Below are 13,934 nucleotides of genomic sequence, written 5' to 3' on the forward strand. Positions count from 1 at the left end.
CATCAAAGCATGTGCCCTTGGTTGGTATTTGCTGGACCATCAGGAGAGGGACGATGTGAGAGGACAGAATTTCTCCTTCCCCGTTCTGTTTCATGTGTGTCCTCCCTTACTCACGCAGGAAGCCCCTGCAGTATGCAACACCCACCGCTGGTAAATTCAGGGATATATTTACTAAATTGACAAAGGGGCGTTGGGGACGCGTAATAGAAGGCGCGTTTGCTGTTGTTTTTCCATGGAATCAGTTCAAACCAGCCAGAAATGAACACAAACCCAGCGCCCTGGCCCCGCCCCGGCGTCAGGCCCGGCCCCGGGGCGGGAGCGGGGCCCGCCCCGGCGTGAGGGCCGCTGCTGGGCGGAGAGAGGAGAGGAGAGGAGAGGAGAGGAGAGGGGAGGCCGCCGTCATGTTGTGCGGGGGTACCTCGGCGACCCAGCCCGCCACCAGCGAGACGCAGAAGATCGCCGACGAGGTGAGGGGGACGCGCCGGGGACGGGCACGGCGAGAGCCCCACGGGCCTGGGGTGGGGCGGCGGCGCCCGGGCGGCTCCCGTAGGGCCTGCGCCCGGCGTGGGCTTGCTGGGGCTGGGGCTGCCTCGCGCCCCTAGGGCGGTGGGGTCGCTGCCTGCAGGCAGGCGGCCGGGGAGCAGTCACCCCCCGAGCATACATATTGAGAAAAACATACTTTGTTAAATCAAGATAAATTTCTCAAATTATCTTCTTTGCTTGAATCTCTGTGGAGATTTACTGTGGTCTCCCAGTTTGCTTAACGCGAGCGTGTTTCCTGTTCCTGCTTTTCTAGCTTTCGTCTCCGTTGCGTTATTTTGTTAGAGTGGTGGCGATGGCCAAACACTGGCCAGATTCAGTGCTCGCAAGCACTACTGCTGACCCAGAGCATGTAAAATGTGAGGAATCGCAGGACAGCTTCCCTCCAGCAGTGCACCTGGCTTAGGGATCTCATAGCAACTACCTTTCCACGGCAAGGATTCCCACCCAGGTTTGCTCAGTCTTTGGCTTCTTGCTGGAAACTGTGGCAAGGATTAGTCAGGGTGATTCTGAACCATCTTCTTTCTAGTAGCTGTTTGGGGAGTAAGCAAACAGGCTGTGCAGATCATCAAAGAACTGTCAGGATGTGATAATTTTCAGCCCTGTCACTGAATTGCAGGTCATTCAGGTGGGAAGGGACTACACCTCCTGCTCAGTGCAGGGTCAGCAGTCCCGGGCTGCTTGGGGCTTTGATCACTCAGGTCTTCAAAACCTCCATGAATGGAAACTGCGCAGCTTCTTTGGGCAACCTGTTGTGCTGTTGGACTGTCCTCACACAAAAAAAATTCTTTCTCTCCTCAAAGGGCAAGTGTTCCGGCCATCTTACCTCATGATGGCCCTTCACTCAGCTCACTACAGCTTATGGACATCTCTCTTTCTTGTTTTGGGGGCCCAAAACTGGACATAGTATTCTAAATGTGCTCTGACAAGTGCCAAGTAAAGAGCAATAATCACTTTACTCTCTCTTCTGCGTGGACTCCTGCTGATGCAGCCCAGTGTGCTGTTAGCCTTCCTTACTACCAGGGCACGCTGCTGGCTCATGTTTAGTGTACTGTCCACCGGGACCCCCAGATCTGGACCTTGATCATGAATTAGCAGAGTGGGTTGATATCGGGTCTTTCAGAGATGACTTCCCTCTGAGCTCTCCATACTGTGTCAGGATGTCCGTTTGTCATATGCTGTGGTGAGTCATTGCCATGCTACCCTGACAAGCTACAGCTGCATGTGACTCTGAGCTGTCTGTAGTCATGGAGCCTAGTGCTGACTTTGTGGAGGAAATACAAAATGTGCTGCGCTGAGGCAATTTTGAGACCTGTGAAACCAAACTTGTACAACATCTAGGGTTAGTTAGGGAGCACAGGACAGGTTGGGGGCAGTGCGATACTTACGTCTGCACTCCACCGTGCTTCGCAAAATTTGGAACAGTAGCTCTAGGGATGAGAACTGAAACCACTTGCTCCATCCTCTGACTCGGGGAAAGAAGGAGGGAGGACTGAATTACTGTGCTTTTGGGGACTGAACCCCTCCGTGCAGCATTTGAGAATGCAAAGTTGTTGGGTGCACTTTGATTTCTATATGCCAAAAAGCATGTGTACACAACCATCCAAACATCATTGCCTTACTTTTGATGTACTGCTTATCGCCTGGAGGAAGTATGGAGCTGTGACCCTGGAGGGAAGAGTATGGTCACAGCTCCGAGGGTCAGGATGGCTACCAATCCATTCTTGTGAAAAGCACCAGAGTTTGGTCCAGCACCTGAGTGGTGGCAGTGGCACTCGTTTCCCCCAAGGTGGGATGCAGGCAAGATAGCAAATATATTAATTTGCAAAGATGAAGTATAATATAATTGGAAAGAGAAAATCTATTCACTCCTGTTGCGTTGGGAGTGGAATGAGGGCTATGTAATGATGCAGTGCTACAGGGAAAGCCTTCTGGGTAGCACTCAGCTTGCAGCAGGGATTCTAAGTAATTTGTAAATAAAGCCTAAAATCTGCTTTCCTACCCAAGAATCTTACTGCATAGCCATGATGTTCTAGGCAGCCAAGTGTGGGACAGGAAAGCTGCAACTCGTGAGAGCTCACGTCTCTATCAGGGGTACTGGGCAGGTTATTCTGACTTCTCGAGCACAGGTTTTATACTCTGGAAACTGGGAATGATGACTCAGAATACTTGTTATTTGGGGTAAAATATTTACAGTTTGAAACACTATACATTGCAGCCATTAAATGCTGGAAGAACTGTCAAGTGTTGTAAAGCCTCAAGCTGAGGTGTGTTGCTTTCCAAGATTGGTTTTTGGAGGCCCATCTGTTACATGATTTGAAAAGGGAGCTAACGCTGAAGACAGCCCTCTTCTTTTTGTAAAAATTACATGTTTTAAATCTTCTCTTTTTAAAAAGACCTAAAGTCTTGTGTATGTATATAGTAAACCACTTTACCTTTGTTGTTAAATATACAGGACAGAAAGGAAAGCTGAGACGTTACCAGTGGAAATAACATCAAAATATATCTTCTAGAATAACAACACAGTTCTTTGTTAGAGGCTGTCTCCAGACTTGGTTTCAGTCTGTGATGACGGAATCACATCACTGTCTTGGCTTTGCTGCCTATCTAGACTTCTGGCCTTGCTTTAACAAACAAAAAAAGTCCTTAAGGGTAATCAGGCACACTGATAGCGTGAGCCTTAAGTCCTAAATACTTGAATATTGCATCAGTCTTAATAACTTGATGTTTCCTTAAGGTGAAGCCTCAGCTAGAAGAAAAAGAAGGGAAAACCTTTGATGTCTTCACTGCAGTGGAGTTTAAGGCTCAGGTGGTTGCTGGAACAAACTACTTTATCAAGGTAAAGGACACAGGGCAGGGGAATCCCTCTTTTTTTTTTTAATAGAACATGTTTGCAAATTTTTTTCATTTACTTTGCATACACAGGGATGCTTGTGATTTGGCCTTAATAAGAAAATATCTGTGCATGTAAATTAAAAAAAAAAAAGTCACCCCCACCTCCCAGCCTGTCTTCTTTCAAATACTAAGTGGAGATAAGCGTACTTTTCTATTATCATAATGATCTGTACTTAAGTTACTCTGTGAAACTTGGTTTTGTGATAATTACACATCCATGATGCTGAGCACTAATATTGTATTAAGTGAAGTCCAGATGTGGAAGGATACAGTTAAGTATCAAACCTCCTCTGACTCTGCCTATAGTGATGCCACACACAAAAAAGAAAAAAAAAAAAAAGCAAATGTGATCAAAGCATTTAAGTCTTTGTTCTTCCAGATAAGATTAGAGTATTTTTCATGTGTTTAATCACTTCTCAGCAACTCTGAGACACATTCCCTATCTCAGGCATAAGGAGGATTAGCAGACAGAAGGATCAGGTGGTATTTCCACAAAGTCACAACTTCCAGTCTGCCTCAAACAAGGCCACACCTTCTGAGGTGATTTTTTTTCCTTACTGTTTCTCTGCTTCCCCAACCTCAAACACACCAACCTAAATCATCCCTCCTGATGAAGGCGACTGTTACTCCATAGCACTCACTGGTTTTCATGCCTTTCAGGTCCATGTTGGAAACGATGAGTTTGTGCACCTGCGGGTGTTCAAAAGCCTTCCTCATGAGAATAAGCCACTGAGTCTCCATGGATACCAGAGCAGCAAGACGAAGCATGATGAACTGACTTATTTCTAGCAAACTTATGTGTCTTCCTAATGATTTCTTATGTATATTTTCTATAGGCTGCAAAATGTTGATTCCTGTTCCAACAAAGAACAAGAAATATCTTTTTTTTTTTTTTTAACAAAACTGGAAAGAAAATCCATTTCTCTCATGCCATTTTCTTACTGTGCAATATCTAAATGAATCACATAGCTCTCCTTTCACCTTTTGCTAATGCAAACCCAAGTAGCTGCACTGGCTACAGTGCACCTCAACCAGAATATTGTGCCTGAGTTGTGTTTGTGGACTTCCCTGGTCTGGAAGTTGCAGGGGAGTGACATTAGCACTCGTGGAAGGTAGACTTGAACAGAAATGATTTTGAAAGCAAGAGAAACAGGAATACTGTAGTCTTTGGAACATTCCCTTAATCATGTTTATCCTCTTGCAGCAGTAGGATGTAATGTCCAGTAGAGGGTGTATGAGTTTAAAAAAAAATCGCTTATTTTCTGAGTCCTAAGAAGAAGTCCTAGAAAGGAATTTGACCTGTACAAGCATTTCTGCATTAATAACAATAAATATTTCTCTCAAATTTAGATGGTATATTTCATTGGCATTTCTCTGTTTTCTTTACTGCTTTTTCAATACTGGTTGCTATATTGCTCCTTTTTTTTCTGTGAGCCTTTTTCGGATTCCAAATGACTAAATCATAGAATCATTTAAACTGAAAAAGACTTGTAAGATCATCTGGTCCAACCTTTAACCTAATGTTGCCAATTCCATCATTAAACCGTGTCACTAAGCACATCTACGTTTACATGTATATTTTCATTAGAAATTGTTTTAATTTGGTGAGGCAACAAGAAAGGCTTTGGGGAGGGAGGATGGGGGTGGGAGGACAGGTGTGCGTGTGTGTGTTGGAAATTTTGATATTTTACTTTGGGAGAGGTGTTGCTGCATTCTGAACTGAGAAGAAACAGCCCACCTGTGTATGACACCGGTGCAGATTCTTGGTCCCACACTGAAGAAACCATACATGCACATTATTATGCTTCTTGTGGCAGGAATGCTGTGTGAGCAAGTAAGTAGCACTGTTTAGAGCATGTTCTCTTTCCTAACTATTAAGGGGAACTTAAGGGAGCTCAAACTACTTTCTTTGCATATATTCTTTTACTCACATCAGCCCAAAGCATCCTCCCCCACTCCCAACGTGGAACCTTGGTGGAATACGTCAGGGTTGTTATGCACTTCTTGTTTTGCTAAAATAAGGTGGTTCTGGAGACGGTATTTTTTGTTGCTGGTAAACTCTCCATCCTGAATGATTTTATATGATTCAAAAAAGCTAAACAGTATTGCCAAGTGGTATTCTGAGAGACGTGAGCTAGCACTGATAATGCTAGACTTGCTGCATTTTAAGATTTGTAGCATTAGACAGCAAGATTCAGCTCTTTTGAAAACTTAAATTCACCAGGAAAGTACTCTGAAAGTCACAGGAGTCCACACATTGCCTTCTTACTTAAAGCAAGTCCTTCAAGGACTTAAAGCATCAGATCCAGGCTGTCTTGTAGAGGAATTGGTGGGGAGAGGGGGGTGCTCTGCCATGTTTTCCTAGGCGCTACATAACCTGTGACAGTTACATGCCTATTCAGTACAGCACCAAATATGAACACAAGCAAGGTGTGGCCTGAAGCCCATTGAAACATTTAATGTCTCACACCTGAGCCCAAGCTCATTGGCTTGGATTGCACTGGGTGTGATTCAAGAGCACCTACCTGAGCAGCTGCTAACAGAAAAATATGGTTGTCGTGGTTTGGGGGTTGCTTTCTACCTTTGTCCCCTCAGAGCTTAACTGAAAATTGATCTCGTTGCAGGTTCCTGATGCTACAAAAAAGGAATGAGCTGTATGCATCTCCAGTAAACCATGCTCTCTAATCATGATGGTCACTCTCTGCTCCAGGGCCTGGATGCTGGGATTGAGCTGTTCCTGCTGCAGCAGGAGGTCCCTCTTCCTGCTACTCTGAGTAGGTCATGCCTTTCCTCACCCCACCCTAACCAGTCAAGCTGCCCTTACAGAGGGGCACACAGTTTGGCTTCTCAATTCCTCCTCTAGAAATTTCTCTCACACTTTCTGAAGAGCAGCCAATAGCTTGTATTTAATGCACTTAGAGCAAACCCAAGAAATATGTGGCCTGTTACACCTAAAAATACTGACAGTACTTGGAAAGAAGAGATAAAAGGAGTGTACTCTGTCTTAGAGCTACAGCACCTTAGGTGGCAGAAACAGCTTTGATTAATATTTCAGAGCCCTCTCAAGCTTTAGTCAGGCAGCAGACCTAGACACAATATGCACAAGATGAAGAAAGCTTTCAAAACTTATTTTATTCTCATGCATTTACTGACACAGGCAGAATCCACGTGCAACTTGCAGAAGTCCGGAAACATTCTCCACCATCTCTCAGAAGTAGATCAGAGGATCATCTCTGGTTTTGTCGGTTTGATAACTGTCAAGTCTGGGACCTTGGTTTTCATGAGGAAGGGCTTGGAACACCCTTAAGTGGACGTAGCCAGTATCAGAATCTTGGACCTAGAAACCAGAACAGTGGGAGAACGAGGATCATGTGTGGAACTAAAAGGTGCTCTTATATACTTGAAAGGATATCTTTTCTCAGAAGCTTGATTTTAGGCATATCTTCACTTCTACTTCAGTGACTCTTAGCCCAAGTCTGGATGGTAACTGGTGGCAGAAACTACATGGAGAACTCTATGTCTCTATGTATTAGAGGTTGTAATAAAACAAGTTAGAAAAAACACAACATCAGACAGATGTTAATGGAAAATGAGGACTTCTTGGGTGTAGAAGCACCAGAAGAAACAAAAGGGGAAAGGTTTTGATGGCATCTTATTTAGGTCATCAAGATCCCAGTCCATCAGCTTGAAACTTCTCGGGACAGTCAGAGCAGGAGACAAAAGAGTAAGTCCTAATGGCTCAGAGGTGGGACAAGATGCAGAGACCATATCAGCTCCTAGAGGGTACAAAAAGATCTATCCAAAACCTTCACATGGTCTTAAGAACAACCCCAGAGATGCAATCACAACTTGAAAGCCAAGATCCCTTGTCTTTCTTACTGCAAACATGCTGGTGTGGTGCCTGGACAGACAACATGACATGTCTTCTTGCTTGCAGGGATGAGCATGAGTGGCTGAAATCAGTTTTAAAATAAACTTGCCTTCCCCTCCAGAAAGCCCTCACAAAGATTTCCTACAAAGTTGTGCAGAATTTCCTACATACAGAGCCAAATACAACAGGTGTTCAACTCTTACTGTGTGAGGTCTATGGTATTAAAGGAAAGTTTAATGCCTTTGGCTCTTAAGAGGTCTTTACACGCGTTCTGGTAACTGCAGTGCTGCACCATGTTTGTCTTTGTCTGGATTACATCTCAGCTGTAAATTTGTTGGTAAAATATTAGCGATGTGGAAAATTCCCAAGTATAAAAGAATGACTCTTGCAACAGAGCTCATTCCAGCTAATGCTAAATTGAAGAAGTGTTTCCTGTCACTTGCAAAATTGGGAAAGACATCATCAGTCACCAGTGCTATAAATGTGTTTATTAAGTTTGATTACATATCAGTCTTAATTTCTGAGTAGCTTGGTCAGGCTACTCAGTAGTAGTAGGTAGGCTACTCAGTATTTGGTAGGCTTACCATGGACAGCAGGCAAGTACTTTACACATGTGATTGCCTAGGTCAGCAATAAGCACTAAGGGAAGAAATGCAACTGGGCGTGACTTCTGGCTCTACCGCAGCCTTCCTATGAGTTTTTGTACTCTTCATTACTCACTACCTCGTCCACAAAATGAAGGCACATCTCACAGTAGCAGGGGAAGGATAAACATCATTTGTTTAAGTAAGACTCAGACTGACCATATAATAGGTAGCCTGTCAGTACTGTTCCCTTGTACCCACAGAATGTAGAAATAACTGTTAAGAGTTATTTTAAGGAAGGATTCAGGAAAGAAGGTTTGGCAGTATCTGTCCTTCCTGAGATCAACTAAATACGGAAATCTGAGAGCAAACGTTCGTTATGTCTCTGCAGAATCACTGTTCCCCAAACCCTGTCTGCCAGTTCTCTTCCGTAAAAAACAAACTCTGACTCTTGTCAAGAGAGCACATCCTACCCAGGCTTATATCCACACATACATGAGGTTATAGTAGAGCATTCACATGCAGGGTTTGTGCTATGTACAGGAAGCCAGCCTGCCCCGAAGCAATGCTTTTGAGCCTTCAGTTCTGGTTGCAGGATATGCCCTGCAATTTCTTGTATGTTACTTCTCAGAAAACTGCTGAAATCCATGGGTAAGGTTTTCCAATAGAGGATGAATAGCACTACATTTGTCTACAAAGTGGTTTGTTTGTTTGTTTTTTTGTTTCAGTAAAGAAAGAACAGGTAGGCTGTACCTCTGCAGCAGATGACACAGAACCAAAAGGGTCAACACACATGCTTGCATGCAAAACTAGTTAGAAGAATCTGGGATGCTCGCATTAAATTAAACAGTTGACTAACTCTCCAACAGATGCTCAGGCTGGCCTCAAATTAATCATTTTAAACACTACTGGAGGACACAGAAGGAATATGAAATCCGCTGCTTTGCCTTGAAAGGCAACAGGGGAGCACAGTTACAGCTAGTTTAGATAATTTGCGCTGATAAGGCTATCCACTGTCTTCAACTAAGATGATCTTACAAAAGTTATCATTCACATCTGAAGAAGCACAGTGAATGTTAAGCTTTTATACTTCTATTCAAGAGTAGTGACAGAGGAATTTTATAAGCAGTTACAGATAGTGTTGATTCTTGCTAGTCACATCAGGTTTTCTACATGTGCTTCCCTTTCCTGCTATAAGCCACTATGCAAGTCACCTATATTGTTTGACTACAAAGTAATCCCTCTTATAAAACATACAAACCTTAATGAAGTAGTTTGTTCCAGCAACCACCTGAGTCTTATATACTATGGCTCGAAAGATGCCATATGTTCTCTTTTCCCTTCTTTCAAATTCTGGCTTCACCTGTAAAAAGAAAAGGAAAAAATGGTTGGCAGATTCATATTTAGGCTTTTCCTTCCCATCTACCACTCCAATTCTCAGATTTCTAAACACATACCTGTAGTGAAATAAACCCAGAACCATCTAAATAATTCAATTTACAACTAAATCTCCAGCCTTCTTTCCTATTTCAAGTGTTGCCTCCAGCATTCTTTAAAATCACATTAGAGTTAGGCTTCCTAAACGATTTTTTTCCTAAAAGCTGCGTATCGGTACCTATCAGGTACAATCTTCTCCTTTCAAATACAGCAACCACAGTGCTGGCACAGTAGAGTTGGTCTTTTAATTGTATGCAAAGATTAAGTGAAGGTAGCCAGTACTATGCCTGCCTATGGACAAGGATGAAAGAGAAAAGTGATTTGTTTTTGTCTTACTTGCACAGTGCCTACACAGAACGCTGAGAAAAATACTTACTGACAAAGGCATTTTCAGCTTCTTCAGTTTAAACACTCAGTATCACCACCTGGTCTCCCAGCCTTGGCAAAAGATTCACCCTTCACACAGACTTTATCTTTAGATAGGTTGCAACTCACCTGGTCAACAATATGCTGGATTTCTGGAGTAGCAGGCTTAGTTTCAGATAAGCCCCCAGGTACCATAGTGGCAGGTAACATCTCTGAAATGGTGGGTGGTTCTGAGGAGGGAAGTCCAGAGTAGTCTGAGAAGAGTCACCAGGCACCTTGTATATATATACCTATATGTACCACGGAATCATATGACTTTTAACATATAGAACCAACCATTGCTGCAATCTTAATCAGAATATAGCCTGGCTGGCAACTTTAAAGGCTTCAGGGGAAGTGTTTAATGCACAGAGGGCTAATCAAGGGGTTTCCTGGGAATAGGCCTGTCATCAGTAGGATTATATTGTGAGGGAACATAGTACATCTCTATATTCCTAAGAATGTTCTTTGCATACATTGTAACATGCCACGTCAGAGTAGAAAAATGCCTATGGCAAACAAAGCTGGAATCACACTATGGCCTTCAGTTTAACCATTAACGAATGAGGGGAGACCTCACTGTGGTCTACAGCTTCCTCACGAGGGGGAGCAGAAGGGCAGGCGCCAATCTGTTCTTTTTAGTGACCAGCGATAGGACCCGAGGGAATGGTGTCAAGCTGAGGCAGGGGAGGTTTAGGCTAGACATCAGGAAGAGGTTCTTCACTGAGAGGGCAGTCGCGCACTGGAACAGGCTCCCCAGGGACATAGTCATGGCACCAAGCCTGTCAGAGTTTAAGAAGCGCTTGGATTGTGCTCTTAGTCATATGGTCTGAATTTTTGGGTAGACCTGTGTGGTGCCAGGAGTTGGACTCGATGATCCTTGTGAGTCCCTTCCAACTCGGGATATTCTGTGATTATGTGATTCTATGAAATGCCCTTTACTTGCTAAATTGGGATGTTGACCACCCTCTGGTGATATGGGATATGGCCCCCTTTTGCAATATAGCATCCATGACTGATGTTGGAATTGGTATGTTATTACAAGGACATAGTGCCAGCCTGCAGGTCCCTGTAGTACCTTTGTACACAGCTACTTTGTAAGTATGAGAAAAATAAAAAGTTACATTTAGCAGTGATAACTTGATACAGTGTTTTAACCAATTTTAACCAGTGTTTTAACCCCCTTAACCAATTCCAAGTTTTTCTGACTAATTATTCCACTCCTTTTGCTTGGTACCCTGACATTGGTTTGTGTGGTCTGTGTCCTGTTTGGATCTGTTTGGAAACAAGGTCTTGCTGTTCCCACAAATAAGCTGTACCGCAAAAAGAGACTTGGTGCTTTGACTCCTGTCTGTACAAGATCCCAGCTTGAAACATTTTATGGAGATCAAGTTTACACAGGGATTCATGGGAGATTTCAAAACCTGGATACTTATCCACCTTTACCCCAGCTTGCACTGGAAAATAGGAAATACCCTTGGGCCAAAATTTAACTGGGGATAAATATTTCCAGTTTCTCAAAGGAAATTCCAGTTGTGCCTCCAGAGAAATACCAGTTTCTGTAAAGACAGGTATTTTCCAGTTAGGATTAAAGTTGCACCCAGGTATTTTCTATAATCCTGTTAACAAGCGTAGTTGATGAATCCCATCAGTATTGTCTCCCAGCTGGGGAGGATCGTGAGGTAGATGGTTCAGAATGCAGGACCGGGGATCCCACATGTGAACTCTGTCTATCTCATGATTTGGACCAGGGCCTTCCATATTCAGCCGTGGTTTTGACCTTTCATCATCTAGGGGCCAAACACTGTCGCCTAGATTGAAAAGGGCCTCTAGCTGGACCAGATGCCCCTGAGCGGTGCAGTGATACTCCAGTTGGTCTAGTGATTGCTTCAATGGTTGGGGCATCTTTTCCCCTGTATTTTTCAGGGTTAGACAGACAAGTCTGAAGTCTGGCAATATATTCCGCAATAGAAGATTCTCCCCAAGTGAGATGATTCATATGCCACCACAATAATCGTTTTGCTCTATCAATTGATGTCATTTGAATTTCACTATACACTGCCAAATGAACTGCCACCTGACTAGGAATAGGGTAACCTGGATTCCATTTTTTGTATCTTTAAAACTTGTTCTTCTAAAAATTCATCTAATTCCAAATCTTCAGCTTCTTCCTTAGAAACCAATACTTATTCTGGGGCAATGTCTGTTCCAGTAGGTGCTAAGTCCTGTGACCTGGCAGAAGCCTTTTGTAAGGTGATGGTGGTTTGGTAAAAATCTTCTATCAAATCTGCAAAGTTGGTGGCTATAATAACATTGAGCATTCAAACTTTCATTAGACCAATAAGGCTCAAGAGCAGTTTTTGATTGTTGCAATAATACTCTTACATCAGGAAAGAAGTCATTAGGTAAATCATGTACAGAAGACAAAGCCCTCTTTACAGTGGGATCCATGCACAGTCATTCAAAGCACAAAGTGAACAAGGTACAGTTACAAGGAACAACAGCAAGAAATTCATAAGGGTTACCTTGGTTCCAAGCTCTGTAAGAAGATGGGTGTAACCTTAGTCAGAACTGGAGGAGGAGAGAAATGGTGAAAACAGGGACAAAAAGCCATGTAAAGCACTAATAATATTAATAGTAAATGTAAAGAGCAAGAGCACATTAAAATCTTGTGTGTATAAAGGCTCCATGTCAGTAAGAAAGGTAAATGACAGTCTCCAGCCATCCATACCCTAAGACAGTTGGTTAGGGCTGAAACTAGAACCCTCTTGCCTCTTCACCCACATGCAGGTGACCAGTCCATACACTCAGGAAATGCATCAAAGCCTCACCCAGCATTTCCAAGAACTCAGACAGTCAAGATAGATTTTATATGCAGTAACATTTATGTATTTCTCGAAACTCCAGTGCCAATTTCCTGCTTATTGACCTCCCCACAGATAACAAGTGATGCAACAGACTGCAAACATGCTTCATATCTAACTTCAAGACCTGTTCTTGGTACAAAGAACTTGAGATTGAGGAACTAGGGCTGACAGGGGTCTAAATTCAATGGTATACAGATAAAGATAAGAGCATGTTACAGATCAGGATGTTGCAGAATTCCCCAAGCTTGAGCAACACTGTTTGCAGTTCTTGGGAATAAAGGGAGTGGCAGGTGTTAAAAATGGAAGTTTTCCATTTTCTCTCAATTCATCACACCAGATGAGGAGATCCTCACAGCCCTGTTCATGGAGGGAATGACAATTCAAGCCAATGAGTTCAACCTCTTTCATCTCTACAAGACATTGCTGATTCACTCAAACACTGATTGTCTTCCACCACATTCCTACCACGTGTCTTACTCACACAGCAAGACAGATGAGCTAACTAACTGGGAGAGCCAGCTCACCATACTGAGGCCACAAGTCACAGAGTACATCCGATAACAGCACAGCACCAGGGCTAAACAAAGCCATTTTATAAATTTCTCCACTCACCGGGATGCAGATCTCACTAATGCCCTTGGAAGGTATTTTGACGCAGTTCCCAAAGCAACACCACTCCTCTGGAGAACTCTTGCTTCTGATTAGTAAGAAATGCACCGAGTACAAAGACAAGAAGAGTTACGTTATAACCTCAGGAAGACTGTAGGAGTGAAACTAAAGAGATTAATGTTGTGTGGAAGTCATTCATTGGACTCCACATTTCTGGGTTTGATGGGTTTTGACTTCAAAGCACAAGAATGTTTTTTTCTCCCAGAACGCGGAGTTGTGCAGAAGGGAAGGGAAATCAACATTAACTGTTCAGCTGACACTGGAGTCCACACATGAAAATTAGCCTGTTTTCTTTCAACAGACGTATTAACGGCTGTCTCAAAATGCAGTGATACATCTAACACTGGGATGCAGTGCTCTCTTGCACACATAGTTCATGAAGTCTCTTTGAAATCCTGACAACTTACAGACTTTTTAATCAGTGGCAACAGACTATCCAAGGCAATCTAAACCTTTCTCCATTAAGCTTTGGATGTAATGAAACAGCATTTGGAACGCTGCCTTGAAAAGAACAGCTGTTATAACATCTCTATCGCGTAAAGGGGTGTAGCTGATTACCCATTATGGGTCCGGTCAGATTCAGGGTACTGAACTATCACAGTCACAGCTTCACCAATAACGCATTAACCGATGTGGGTCCAGTTAGATTCAGAGTACTGAACTATC

The 13,934-nt window shown here is 43.3% G+C and overlaps 2 protein-coding genes across 2 annotated transcripts; one reads left to right on the forward strand and one right to left on the reverse strand.

Annotated features, from left to right (window-relative positions):
* Positions 1–292: 292 nt before the first annotated feature.
* Positions 293–4,995, forward strand: LOC118259813 (cystatin-B-like). The gene is made up of 3 exons (XM_035569587.1): positions 293–467; positions 3,278–3,379; positions 4,096–4,995. The coding sequence occupies exons 1-3, from the start codon at positions 402–404 to the stop codon at positions 4,222–4,224; spliced, it is 297 nt and encodes a 98-aa protein (XP_035425480.1). The 5' UTR covers positions 293–401; the 3' UTR covers positions 4,225–4,995.
* Positions 4,996–6,598: 1,603 nt separating this feature from the next.
* On the reverse strand, positions 6,599–12,621 carry LOC118259811 (cystatin-A-like). Its single transcript, XM_035569586.2, has 5 exons — positions 12,564–12,621; positions 12,258–12,303; positions 9,823–9,923; positions 9,152–9,253; positions 6,599–6,772 (listed from the first exon to the last, which is right to left on the reverse strand). The coding sequence occupies exons 3-5, from the start codon at positions 9,901–9,903 to the stop codon at positions 6,644–6,646; spliced, it is 312 nt and encodes a 103-aa protein (XP_035425479.1). The 5' UTR covers positions 9,904–9,923; positions 12,258–12,303; positions 12,564–12,621; the 3' UTR covers positions 6,599–6,643.
* Positions 12,622–13,934: the final 1,313 nt, after the last annotated feature.

This window comes from Cygnus atratus, chromosome 1 (genome assembly GCF_013377495.2).
Source record: "Cygnus atratus isolate AKBS03 ecotype Queensland, Australia chromosome 1, CAtr_DNAZoo_HiC_assembly, whole genome shotgun sequence".
Taxonomy (NCBI): domain Eukaryota; kingdom Metazoa; phylum Chordata; class Aves; order Anseriformes; family Anatidae; genus Cygnus; species Cygnus atratus.